The 13,310-nt window shown below is 44.4% G+C and overlaps 1 protein-coding gene across 1 annotated transcript; it reads left to right on the top strand.

Annotated features, from left to right (window-relative positions):
* The first annotated feature begins 6,918 nt into the window (after positions 1-6,918).
* PHLDA1 (pleckstrin homology like domain family A member 1) lies at positions 6,919-7,440 on the top strand. Its single transcript, XM_042889895.1, has one exon. It carries the CDS (start codon positions 6,970-6,972, stop codon positions 7,438-7,440), a length of 471 nt encoding a protein of 156 aa, XP_042745829.1. The 5' UTR covers positions 6,919-6,969.
* Positions 7,441-13,310: the final 5,870 nt, after the last annotated feature.

Genomic DNA, 13,310 nt, shown 5'->3' with positions numbered 1-13,310 from the left:
TAGAAGTGGGGCTAGATCTAATGAAGGACTTGGATATTGCCATGCCTGATTCTAATAGAGAATTGGAATATTGGCATGAAATCTGGAGTGAAGAAAGTAGTGTGGATTTCCAGCCTGCATAGACAGAGCTATGTTGTCCTGAACAAAATCTACTTTGTAACCTAACAGACTGCTAGAACATCTGGCTGTATTCTAATTTGAACTTGATGTTAAACATCTACAGAGGAGGAACCAGACCCCAAGGAGTTCTTCCTTCCTCACCTAATGTTCTGTTCACTTTGTTTGCATGATTTGATTCATTTGTTGTCTATACTGGATGCTCTCTCTCAGCTGAACCATGTGCTAGACCTGTCTCATTAGTTTTGTCTCTAGGTGTTCTCAGTGTGAATTTAAATGCATTCAGATTGAGGAGATTATTAACTGATATCTTTCATGCAAGTTATTCCAGTCAAAAGGACACTCGTACTCTAGATTCTTGTTCATTACGTAGCTGTGGAAGTTCTGACTTAAACAAGTATGCAGATAACTTTTTGAAGAATGGGAAGGTCCTCAGGACAGTGAAGTGTCCAGCTAGCTGTGGATGTGTTTCTGCAGTAGCTACTCTTTGCCACTAATATAATGAGGTAGGCATAAAGAGTTAAGGGACTGAGAAGAGCAGGGTGAGCAAGAAGCAAACTGCTATGTCAGGATGAGGTTGTGGAGGCCATGTTAATCTTGCAAGTTTCTTGCTTAGAGGATAGGTAATATGTAATGAAGCTTATCCCAAGTGCTCTTCTTAATCCTCAGCCCCTTTGAAAGGAGGATGGTCTAGTGTGCTCAAAACTGTTATTTTATTTTATTCCTTGGTGTCTTGAATACTATAGTGATTAATTACAGAATCCTTGTCAGATGTCATCTTTCTCCTCACCAGATACCTATGGGAAAAGGAACCCTTGTTATCTGTAGCTGTATAGAAAACAAATGCGAAAGCTGTGCTTTTAAATGTTTTGCTGATAACCTATACATCATAGCATAGAAAAATATAATAATAGGAGGCGAACAACAGTATCTCTAGTTGTTGTGTCTTAAAGTAGATGTGGTTGTGGTCTTGTGATAACATTAGTCCTGATAGAATGTACTTATCCTTTGAGACACTGGTGCTGTCAGGTGTTTCACTTGGCTATCTTTGTCTCTTTGAACGTCTCCCAGGATCAAGTGAAAACCAACTACTGGTTGTTTCAGCTTGAACTTCAGGGTAGGCAGAGACCAAACTGATATTTAGCAGTTACTAAGGAAGGGCTTTGGGATTCATACTTCTAGACCAAAGTATCTAAAGTCCTTACTTAAATCCAGCCCATTTTTCTAACAGTATCTGGCAACAGTCTCCCAGCTGGAGAAAGTGCTGTAGGAAGTCCTCCAGCACACTTCAAGCTGTTGTTCATATGAAATGTGGCTTGTATTTAAATTGTTTTCTTATTTGATATCTTATGCAATGTGATACAGTATTTGAAAAGAGGAGTTGATAAATGTTAAGGATCATCCATGGATTGCAAAATCCAGAACTATGAATGCGTGTCTGTGGGCAGATTTTGGTAAGCTGTCTCTAGACTGACTAGCTAGTGCTTGGGCTCAAGTTGAGGTGCCGGTCCCTGAGGTATTGGTTTATTAACTGTGTTGATGCTTCACACAGTTTCATGATCAACAGCACTCCTCTTGAGCAGTTCTGAAAGGCAATATGGAGCAGGAACGTTAAACTTCCTGCAATGATTGTGACTCGTTCTTGTCACTTCCTGTGGATTTATACCAGCTGTAGAGAATCTATTTATTTAGTATTTCAGGAATTACCTTGTTACCTAACTATTTCAGGTTAGGAAAATGTGTCACCAGAAACTGAATTTCTTGATGAGTTGTTGCAATAGTACACTAGAACTTCAATGAGGGTTTTCTGTCTAGTTCTAATCACTAAGCAAGCTGCTGCTCATTGTTTCTATACTTCTGGCAACTGTAAGTTACACTGAAGGATCTGACTTTTCTTACTGAACTTTTCTATAACTAGCATGATAAGCTTAGATTTCTTAATTGGATTATTGGAACCAGTGTTTCCCAAGCTATGTAGCAAGTAGCTTAACTTTTTAAGGTTTTAATTGCTAAGTGAAAAAAACACAACAGAATGTAAAAAAACTGCAGGAATGTAACATATTCATCTTTGCCTTCAAGCTGATATTTAAACTTTCTCTCTGTTAAGTCCCATTGTTGTAGGCTTCGTTCATCAATTAGTAGAGCATGAGAGCTAATCATCAGTTTGTATGTCTAACAGTAATTTTTCTATTCAGAAATGTCTGTGCAGTGGTTGTTTTGCAGATACCTTATGTTAGGTGAGAGAACTGCACTGTGTTCTCAGTGACAAAAATGCTGTACTTGGTATGCATTGGGCAGTCTGATAATTAAGGCATTTCTGTATATGATGGCTTTGATGGCCAGCTGGTTGGAGCTTGAGCTGTGCATGTTTCTGAGGAGATGGATTTAGTTCTACAGCAGTTCCTGCTTCATTTTGTGCTAATGTAGCTACTTTCAGTTAGGGTACAACCCTGTCAAAATCTTTTCTTGTACAGGCTAGTTAAATGTTTGCTACTCACCCAGCCTTTGCTTTCACTTCTGAACTGCTCAGTTCTGTTTATGATGCACAGATTCTCAAACTTTCAAGAAGACGTCAAAGTAGTGACTTCTACTTTCTAATGCTTACCCGAAGCAAATAAATCCATTTGTTAGAGTGGGAAATCCCACTTTTGTGCCCGCTCAGATCAAGAATTGGAAGCTTGTCTGCATAACCGAGTCAAGTGGTAGTTCCACATTCATCACTTATTAAATGTTCTGTTGGACATGTTAGCCTTCTGCATCCTTCAGCTCTGGTAGGAAAACTAGAACAAGCAGCGCAGAGCAGCATGGAGCACACCAAGCAAAAGATAAAGCTGCTCTGCATTTGCATCTCCTTATGTACACTAGAAGTGGGTGTGCATGGAGTGTGAGGGTTTGGCAGAAGAGCTTTTTTGTTTTAATAAATATCTAACCTAAATACCTAACTATGGTGTGCTGAGATGGGAAGAGTGGTCTCTTCTGCTTCCTCCTTTATTTAGCTGTTGTTTGAAGTACTTTATGTTCAAGTAAGTGTTGCGACTTTACACCCAAGCTTGATGTTTAATCCTGGTGTTAATGAAAAGCAGACTTTGTTCTAAATGCACGGCACATTTTACCCAGTGCTAGGTGCTCAAATCTGAGACTCTTCATGTCACTTAAACCTCTTACAATCTGGTTTTGCTCTCTAATATGTGTTTTACCACTTTGTGACATGTTTGGAAGACAGCTGACTGTGGATTGGAAGGGGCTCTGGGAAAGTCAGGCCTGAGCAGCTGCAGTGCTGGTGGTCTGTGTCTAGATACTGCTATGGGTTGTAAGGAATGTGAAGGCCTGAGGCAATACAGTGAATAGTTTTGGTCAATATTTTATCAGTTTGTGAACTCTGTAAGGCGTGCACAGGTATCAGTGAGATGGAATTCATAAGAGATTGCCACCAGATTCCACACTCAGTGCTTCAAGTGTTCTGTTAGCAGGAAGTTCCTGGAAGATAACTTGGAGATGGTAAAGGTCAGAAAAAAAGCTCCCAAGTAACCACTTATTGTCTAATCGTTTTAGTGGCATACTGCTACACTTCATCTGTCACGTGTTTCTCAACAGTAGGCTATTCTGTCTTCCTTCCATTTAGCAGTGTCTGGCTCATGCTGCTTTTAGGTTTCCCTTTTTGCTGCTGTAGCTATTTACTTCTGTGTAATAGAAGGAACGATGTTGAGGGTTATCGCTCCATGTGCATTTCACATCCTTCTAAAATTAAGAGTTGATAGTTGATACAGTGCTGCTGCTGTCTGCAGTTCTGTTATTCAGGAGAACACTAAAATTACAGGCTGCTTAGTTTTTCACAGTGACTTCCCAAAACAGTTTTTGTCTTGCCTGAGGGTTAAAAAAACAACACAGCACCATGCTTTAAAGAATAATTGCAGCGAGAGTCATTAAAGTTTACACACTGCTTGAGCCTCTAAGTCAGGAAGTTTATCATGCAGAAGACCAAGCATACCTAACAGCCAAGCATCCCTGTTACCACTGCTTAACTTTGTATGTAAACAAAGAAACAATCAGGAATAAGTGGATCTTAGATGCAGATTCTTTCAAGGAAAAGTGGCTGGTTTCCAGATTTTTTTTTTCCTTCAGATGGCAGTACTTCAGGTTTGACAGTAGGAGGCATCTGTGCACCAGCTGTTCCAGAAGAATTTTCTCTAACTGGGCAATGCAGAACAAACATAGTATTTAGTGGAACTTCAGGAAAGGTAGCAGATCCAGAACACATGATATGATTGCAATGGATTGAAAACGTTTAAAGAAAAGATAATCAGAGCCTCAGTGGGGTGTTTAGTGGGTTTAACCATGTTGAATGTGGGTTTTCAAAACACGAGTTAAAAGAAACAGCATTTCGGGAAGATGTTTTGAATTCCATGTAGGAAAAATATATTTGTTATCCTTTGGTAAATTCTGCACAATAAAACTGGGATATTGTGTTCTTTTTGCCATGGGACTCTGTCAGTGTTTCCTCCAACCCAAGTCCATTAAGTTCTGACTGCTCTGGTGTTTTTTGGTCAAATGTAGTGTATTTAAAATGGCTGTTAATATTTGTTGGCATAGAGAATACAAGTTGAAATGGATGTTTTGCATGTTTACTTCTGATCCACATGCTGAGATGAATTTCACCAGGAATAAATGGTTGTGAGTCTCTACATCAGCAGAGTATGTCCATCAGTGTTTAGAGCTGGGTTAAAAAGCTGACACTCATCACTTACCTCAGTGGAACTGAGAACTTCATACCATGGAGGTGGAATGAATGCAGTCCTGTTCTCCTACATAGTTGATGAAATTCTTCAGCCTTCTTCACCCATCTCAATTTTTTCCCCTTTGATTAATTACTGATTACTACTGGCACTGAGAACAAAAGTGATACCACTCGAATAAAAATGAGAGAGATTGTGCTAATGTACTTAAATACTGTGGTTGCAGGGGAGAAGTTCCTGAATGCCTGCTGCAGAAATAATACGTAGGGCTCTGGCCCTAGTTTCTGTACTATGGGCTTGGGCATTTGCTAGGAAGCAAATGACTATCACTTGTAAATGAAATGTATAGGGGAATTGTTAGGAGCTTGTGCTTTGTGGGTTTAGTTCAATGTCCTGTGCCTTTATATTTGATGTAGATGAATACATTTTAACTTGACATAATTTTATTGTATGTTATGATTGTATGTAAGGTTTGACAGTTTCAAAACTAAATCCATGTTCATGTGACAGGAGAAAAGTAGATGCAAAGCACATGAGAAGCCTGAAAGTTCTTGCTCCATGCAGGCTGTGTGTGTGTGTGTGTGTGTGTGTGAGCAGCAGGAGCTGAAAGTGCAGATCCTTGCATGGGGCATTTGGGTTCAGGTGGCAATGAGCTACAGACTGAGACAACTGCAAATGATGCTTGCTTCTTAACGTGTATGTATTGTAATGCCTCCATTACAATAACCATAAGGCGATTGGTGAGGATGAACTCCATTTTTAGTGTACATACTGAGCTGTAAGGAGGAAGCACTTGTTGTTCAGTTAAGCAGACCTTTACAGCACACACCCCTTGTTGGAACTGTGGTCAGTGTGTTACCTTTGTTTCTGACTTAACTTTCTTCCTAGTTACCACAGGAAAGATTAAAAACAGCTAGAAGAGTTGATTTTAATTGCTTTTACTACCTTAATTGTTTACCTCTCAGCAATTTATCAAAATTAACTTTGAACTTCAAGAGGAAATGATTGTAATTTGCAAGATATGCAGAAGAAAACTTTAAAGAGCTTTATCAGAGAGAAACTCCATTAATACAATCATTAATAGTGAGTTTTTTTCAATGTGCTCCTACAGACCTGTGCAATGTGGGACTTGCTTTGTGCCTGCTAAGAGCAGTGTGAGGAGGGGGAGTTGATTTTTGCTTTTGTGTATTATTTTAATGGCCTTATGTTCAGCAACACACCATTTCCAGCATTCAGTTTATGGTGGCGTCGTCAACTAACTTCAGTTACATAGCTTTTGATTTTTATGCCTGATACCCAAGGCTTGCTGTAGGTCACTTGGCTTTTCTACTCATGTGGTTTCAAGGAACTGAGAAGCAATCCAACCACTATGAAGATCTGTGGTAACAACAATCAGAAAAAAGAATCTTCTCTTTGTTAATTCGGACTCGTTTGTTGTCTGTTGTCAAAGTTTGCCAGTATGGGGCTTCCCCTATGTGGGGGCGGTGAGAGGGATGCGTGCAAGTAATGTAAATCATATATATCCTCCATCACTACGTACCTCCTGTAAGCTGCTTCTCCCGCCCCAAGATCAGCTCGTTACTAAAACAACGCTAAAGGCTGTGTGTGAGGCTCTGCTTTGTCGAACGTTACGGTGGCTGTAAATGCTGCGGTGCTGCTAGCAGCCGGCGCCGCTGCTCCTGGCCTCCAATCAGCGCCGCCCGCCCGCGGCGGTGGGCAGCCGTACCGCTCCCCCGGGGCCGCGCTCGGCCGTCGCTCTCAGCCGGCAGCCGCGGAGTCGCTGTCGCTGCGGGGCGGCACGGCCGGGCGCGGGGCTCCCGGGCGGCTGCTGCGGGTCGGGGCGGTGCCGGGCTCCTCCGCTGCCGGCGGGGCCGCCTTTTCCGCTGGGTGTCACTCTGGGGTGGGAAAGGCGCGCTCAAAAGCCGAGGGGCGGGAGAAGCCCTCCGCCACAGCTCCGCTCCGCTCCGGCAGCGCTCCCGCCACGCCGCGCCACGGGCGGCCGCCGCTGCGCTCGCTGCGGGCCGGGGCGCTGCGCCTCGCGGCCGGCGCCGGACGGAGGGTGCTGGGCTGGTGCCGGCTGCGCCCCGAGCGCTGCCCCTGCGGACCGCCGGCCGGGAGGATGCTGGAAAGCGGCTGCAAGGCGGTGAAGGAGGGCGTGCTGGAGAAGAGGAGCGACGGGCTGCTGCAGCTCTGGAAGAAGAAGCGCTGCATCCTCACCGAGGAGGGGCTGCTCCTCGCGCCCCCTAAGCAGCCGCCCCCACCGCAGCAGCAGCAGCAGCCGCCGCCCGCAGCGCCGAGCACCGAGCCCACGGCCAAGATTAAGGAGCTACACTTCTCCAACATGAAGACGGTGGACTGCGTGGAGCGGAAGGGCAAGTACGTGTACTTCACGGTGGTGATGGCCGAGGGCAAGGAGATCGACTTTCGATGCGCGCAGGAGCAGGGCTGGAACGCGGCGATCACGCTGCAGATGGTGCAGTACAAGAACCGCCAGGCCATCCTGGCCGTGCGCTCCACCCGCCAGAAGCAGCAGCACCTGGCGCAGCAGCCCCACGGCCCGCGCCTCCGCAGCGCCTCCAACTCCGCCTAGTGCCGGCGGCACGGCGCCCCGAGCCGCTCCGCGCTGCTGCGCCGCACTGCGCGGGGCAGCGACCGCGGCGAGACCGAGCGCGGCGCCTGGGGACGGAGCCGGGCGCGGCCCCGAAGCGTTTCAGCCCTTTTATTTATGGACCTCGGGACGGAGCCTCGGGTGTGACGGGACTTCGGGGAGACGTGATGTACTGTAACTTTATTTTAATGTGTTTTATTTATTAGGTTGTGGGGTTTTTTGTTTGTTTGTTTGTTTGTTTTTGCAAGGCATTTCTGAATGTAGGCCGTAGCCAAAAAGCAAAGCAAAGAACGATGTATATGTGCTGGCTGCCTGAGGAAGCTCTGTGTAGTTTGGCCGCACGCAATTTGGCAGAAAGAGTTCTTCATTTGTGCCCCAAATACACTGTATTCTGCAAACACGGGGCATGCAGTGCGTGGTTGGAACGTGGCTGGAACCCGCGCTCTTCTTTCCAATGAGAAGAAAATTAGGATTTAGGATTTAACAGTTCTCTTTCAAAACATATAAACGTGCGGTGGCCAACAACAACGCTCTGTACACGCTCGGTTATTCTACAAGAGTCACGGGTGTTGGTTGCTGGGAGGTGAAACCCATCTGATGGGTCCATGAGCTGGGGGGCCCAGCCCCATCTCCATGGTGTGGGGTCACACACCATGCTCTACCTGGCTTTGAGGCTGCTGGGGAGCATTAGGAGTGTCCCTTAGCTCCTGGGGCTCCATCTGTGCTGCAGGCTCTCCACCTTGGTTGGATTCTCATGGCAGTGTTTGAATGTCTTGCGTTAAAGCAGCCCCTAGTTTAAAATTCATCCTCTATATGTCGTAGTGATCAAATGGATTACTTTGGTCACCGATCCATAAGGTGAAAGTCGCTCTATTAGTATTTAGAGCTGCCAGAGATGTGTGACCTGCCTCTATAAGCGCTGACAAAGCCATGAAGTTAGAGAACAAAGGTGCATCCCATAGGGATTGGCAGCTAGCTGTGGGGAGCTGCCGGCCCTGGGTGCTGTGCAGTGGGGCTGAGCTGGGGAGCAGGGAGCAGCACAGGGTTGTTGGTGGTAACTGATGTGTGAGGAGAACAGCAGCGAGGCCCTTTACAAACGTGAACGTAAACAAGATCTCTTGAAGCCGGGCATCCAGGACTTCTCTGCTTGTGTAACTGAGACGTGGTCTGTCTGTAAAACCCTGCAGTCTCATGGTGCAAGCTGTTCTCTAAGCGCTTACAGGCAAAACTGAGCTGACACTGACGGAGAAATCAGAACCTGCTGCTGTACAAAGTGGTTCTTTAGGGCCCGCTGCACACCCTCAGCTCCAGCTCAGCCCCATATGGAGCAAATGGTGATCTCTTACTGTTTTCCTCTTCCATCCCCTTGCCGCAGGTGTGCAGGTTGCATCCCCAGACACACAGACCTGGTGCTGAGTCCTGCCTACTCCTCTGCAGCCGCTCCTCTGTGCTTGGCCCTGCGCTGGCCTTGAAAACACTGTGGCCAAGCTGAGGGGGCAGGTTACAGCTGTCCTAACAGAGCTGTCACTTGGGGTCTAATTGAAGTCGAAGGTGCCCTGCATCTTCGAGGATTAGAATCGCTGTCTTGGCAATCACAATAGCCAATTTCCACATCTCTGTACATCTGCCATTATCGTTCTGCTAATGCTTGGATGTTAGAGCTGCGAGGGGATTCTCTAATGAGCTAGTTGGAGACTTAAAAATAGGCTGTAATTTGTAATTTGGCTCCTCTCTTCAGTCATTAATTACGTTGTACTGAGCAACTAATCTACCTTTCCAGATAGACATATTGCTGGTAGCTCACCTACTAAAATGTGTTAGCCTCCTGAAGAATAAATGTACATGATGAAAAACGTTCCTACGTGATCAGAGACATGCACATTTCTCTGGCGGAGGCAGGTAGCCATATTCTATGTGAACGTAGAACATCAGAGTTTCACCGAAGTCCATAGATCTGTTGTGAAGCTGAAATTTCACTGCTCTTCTGGAGATGTTTGTAGTTTGAAAATGAAAGATGACAATTTCAGTGATGTGATTGAGACTGAAGGTTGAAAAAGCAAAGGAAATTGAAAATGTCGAGGTTGATGGTTCAAGGTCGATGTTGTCTTTCACCTCAGGCTTCCTGTTTTAAGTTGCTTTGAAGGATGCTCTCCAAAAGCCATTTGGACTGCTGAGTTCACTGACAAACTTTTGCCTGTTACCCTTGCCCACTGCACTGCCATTGTGAAACTCCAGAGTCAGACAGTCACATCACAGCACCCACCTCAGGCTGCGCCTGTGTCTCAGCCTGAACCAATGGGCCAAGGACACCCAGTGTCTCCTGGCGACTCCATTCCTGCTGCAAAGCAAAGGGAAGCGGATCAGGCAGGGTCCCCTAGGGACAGCTGCATCGTGTGGCTTGGGCCGTGTCAGCATTAAGGAGGCTGCATCGTCTGACGTCGTCAGCCCCATCGCTTTCTCATGCTCTAAATTCTCCAGTGCCCATGGCTGATAGCCATTTTAGACCCAGAACTGGTTTGATGTTACGCAGTGAGATAGTTGTGCTTTTTTGGCTTCCCTCTGTTCCACTGCACAGTCTTCACTGGAGCTGCACGGTTAAGTACTGTCTGTCACGCCTCGTAGGAAAAGGCTCTAATAGCCGTCTCTGGAGATTCTTTGCAAGAAAAAGTCATTATCCCCTTACAAGAAAGCAAGCAAGCGAACGCACACAAACAGTGTATGGTTGATGTAAATTTCTCAGAGATTAAACAACAGTTGGTTAGTAAAACATGAATGGGAGAATGGTTGGTGTGGGTAACAAAATTGCTGACAGCTGTCAATCAGAAGGTTGAAACTGTATGTCTTTATTTAAAAAAGAAAAGAGTGGCTGAGGGGCAAGATTCAACAAGAAAATTCAAGCTGTGGTGCCTGTTTTGTACCAAGGAAATATAGAAATTGGGGGGAAAAAGAACGATTGAATGGATGTGGTCCTTGTGACATCCTGAAGTAATTCCTCTCTTATGGCTCGTGGTACGCGCATGCCAGCTTCTGGGTTATAGCTGTGGCGATGTACCAAACGTTTTCTGGCATAACCTATTGTGAGCAGAAATGTCAGTGTCATCAAAAAACTTGTGTGTAAATATGACTCATAAATGATTTCTGAGAGATGTGATTTATTTTTCATATTTTTCAAGATGCATTCCATTTCAAATAAAGAGGTATCTATTGAAAGAATTCTCACTGTGTTGGACGAGTGGTTGTTCGGGCTGTTTTCTCGCTTAAAAATGATTAAGGTCTGATCTAAGCTTTTCTTGTGTCCTAGGGCCAAAAAGGAATGCTTTTAACCTGTGTTAAAAACCTGTGAAGAGATCTGATCATTTAGCCACTATACATAGCTCAGTTATGAGGCTCTGAGCTGTAGACTCGCTTCTTGCTGCGTGAGATGTGATCACTCACACCCAGTCCCACCAATTTAAGTAATCTGCACTGTCTACTTGGCCTCAAAGTCAATCCACACGCAACAGACCTTAAGGATACGGTTCTGGGGCTCATAACCTTAAGCCATGAGTGCCTCACCTCATAGAACAGCAGGAACCTAAAGTGAAGCATTATACATGCTGTGTTGCCTTTTCCTTATGCATCTAAAGTGTTGTGATTGAATATGAAGTAACCTGAAAGTAGTCCAAAAGACTGCTTCCGACTTTGGGTATACCTTCCTACCAGTGACACATTTTCTTATAGCTTTGTGTGAAAAGAAATGAGGTACAAAGAGAAAAATGTGGGGTGGCTGCTGCTGCTTTGGGCCCTCTGCAGAACTGTGGCTGTTCTGATGCCTCTGACTCCCATGCAGTATGTTTGAATTGCAAAAGGTGTTGGTTTCTGAGCCTGATCTGAAAGCACATTAATTTCAGTTATCCAGTGAGCACATAGACCTGGGCTCACTGGAACTGCTCGCCTTCCCTGGATATATGTCAGCAGCCTCTGCCATAAGAAGGTTATTGTAATAAGTAGAAGATTCTCTTTTTCCTTAGTAAACATCTGAACTATAGGTATTTTAGCTTCAAGCATTGCTTATGGATCAAATATTAAAGAATAAAACTCACAAACACTGATTGTCAGCAGCTTTGAGAAGCTTGCAGTTTAGTATCCCTGGCTTTATTGCCTACTCAAGTGCCCACCATCGCTTTTAAAGATGTCCCTTGTGACAACAATAAATAAGCATCTCTAAAAGGATACAAACACAGTGGAACAAGAATTTCATTATTTGCCACAGTTCCTGTTGCTGTGTCAATGATGATGCCTTTACAAAGGGGTATAGAAGATGCGTTTCTCCATTTTAAGTTGTGACTAAAAGGATGGGAAGTAAGGTTGCCCACACTTCTGTTGTACGTGCGCAGTAGACCTAGAAAAGGGGCCATTATTTTCCTACCGGAGAATATTGTTTTGAAAAGGTTTTCTCAAGTCTTTTTTTTTTCTGATCCAAAGCAAGATAGGATGAAATCTGCATTGATTTATAAGTTTCAAGGATCAGCAATTAAAATCTGTGGGCCTGATTCAAAATTCATTGAAATCAATAGGATTTTCTTCCAGGCTAAGACTGATTTTGGCTGACAGTAGGAATAGTGGCTCATTTTCCTCTTCTGTCTGGAAAACAAATGAATGCAACCTCAGAAGCAAAATCTCTTCCCATAATGTGTGCCAATAGTGGTATGCAGTGATTAGTGTTACACTAACATTCTGGCCTTTCATCTTTCCTAATGCACTGAGAGAGAGCAGTAAGAAGATGGAATAATGCCCATGTTTTCAAAACACAATAATGTATTACAGAAGACACATTTGAACTGCTTTTATTCCTCTCAAACTAAATCTACACTGGAATGATTTCTTGCAGTTTCTTCCAGATCCATTGAATTCACAGCAGTGCTAAAATTAAACAATTTTCTTTTTAATTGAACCCAAATCATTACTAACCACAAAGCTTCACTTGCCTGGTTGCCTATTTCTGAGCAGCAACATCTCAGCCCTTTTCTAGCAAATGCCTAAATGACTTCCCTCACCTACCTAATTTATTTATTTTTAGAACAGCTTTTGGAAAGACTGCTAACTGGAGCCTTTATTTCTAAGTTACAAAGCCACTAACAGTACTGTGGAGGCTTTGGTGTACTTGCTAAATTTTTGGGTTTTTTTCAGTCTTTCTATTGAGAGATTTTTGCCTTGTAAGATAAGGAGCCTGGAAACACTGCACAGCTGCTACCTGCTGCTGACAGCATTGCCTTCTGCTCTTGGTGTTGAAGTTAAGAGCTGAACACTCCTAAGCTGTTCTTACTCATAGAGGACCTGGGAGGTGCCTGGGACCTCACAATGGGATTCAGCTACTGGTGAGGTCTCAGCCTAATGCTGCATGCTGAATTTTCAGAGAAAGTGGCATCATTTCCAGGGCAAAGGGCTGGGAATGAAAGCATCTTACTGGCTGCGACAGACTCAAAGCCCATATTCTGCATGAATCATCTGGTTTGATTGCAGCACTTAAAATCTGTCCTAAAGAGACTCTGTAAGGAAAGCCATTGGTCTTTTGTTTAGGTTTTTGGAAACAAATGTCAGAGATATTTTTCATCCTAGCACAGACTAATCACAGGCACTGCAAACTGGCCAACTGTACTGTCCTTCAAAGTCATCCTGATAGATAGCCAATGCCAGCCACTAGCTGCATGGAAAATGGTTGGTTGAGTGGTGGTTTTGGTTTATCTATTGTGCAAAATGATGATGTGACAACGTCAGATTTCACATAAATGAATTTTTTATTGACCCTGCTTCATCATCTTTGTCTTGTTTGTAATCAGCCATAGTAGATGAAGTGCTCCAGTAAATACATA

The sequence above is a fragment of the Lagopus leucura genome, unplaced genomic scaffold, assembly GCF_019238085.1.
Source record: "Lagopus leucura isolate 7727_CA_CO unplaced genomic scaffold, USGS_WTPT01 Super-Scaffold_100159, whole genome shotgun sequence".
Taxonomy (NCBI): Eukaryota; Metazoa; Chordata; class Aves; order Galliformes; family Phasianidae; genus Lagopus; species Lagopus leucura.
Note: the sequence above shows the minus strand (reverse complement) of the source record. Positions and strands in the feature narration are given on the sequence as shown.

Bases quoted from the DNA above. Each gene is read 5' to 3' on its own strand.
- PHLDA1 (XM_042889895.1), top strand. From the start codon at position 6,970: ATGCTGGAAAGCGGCTGCAAGGCGGTGAAGGAGGGCGTGCTGGAGAAG.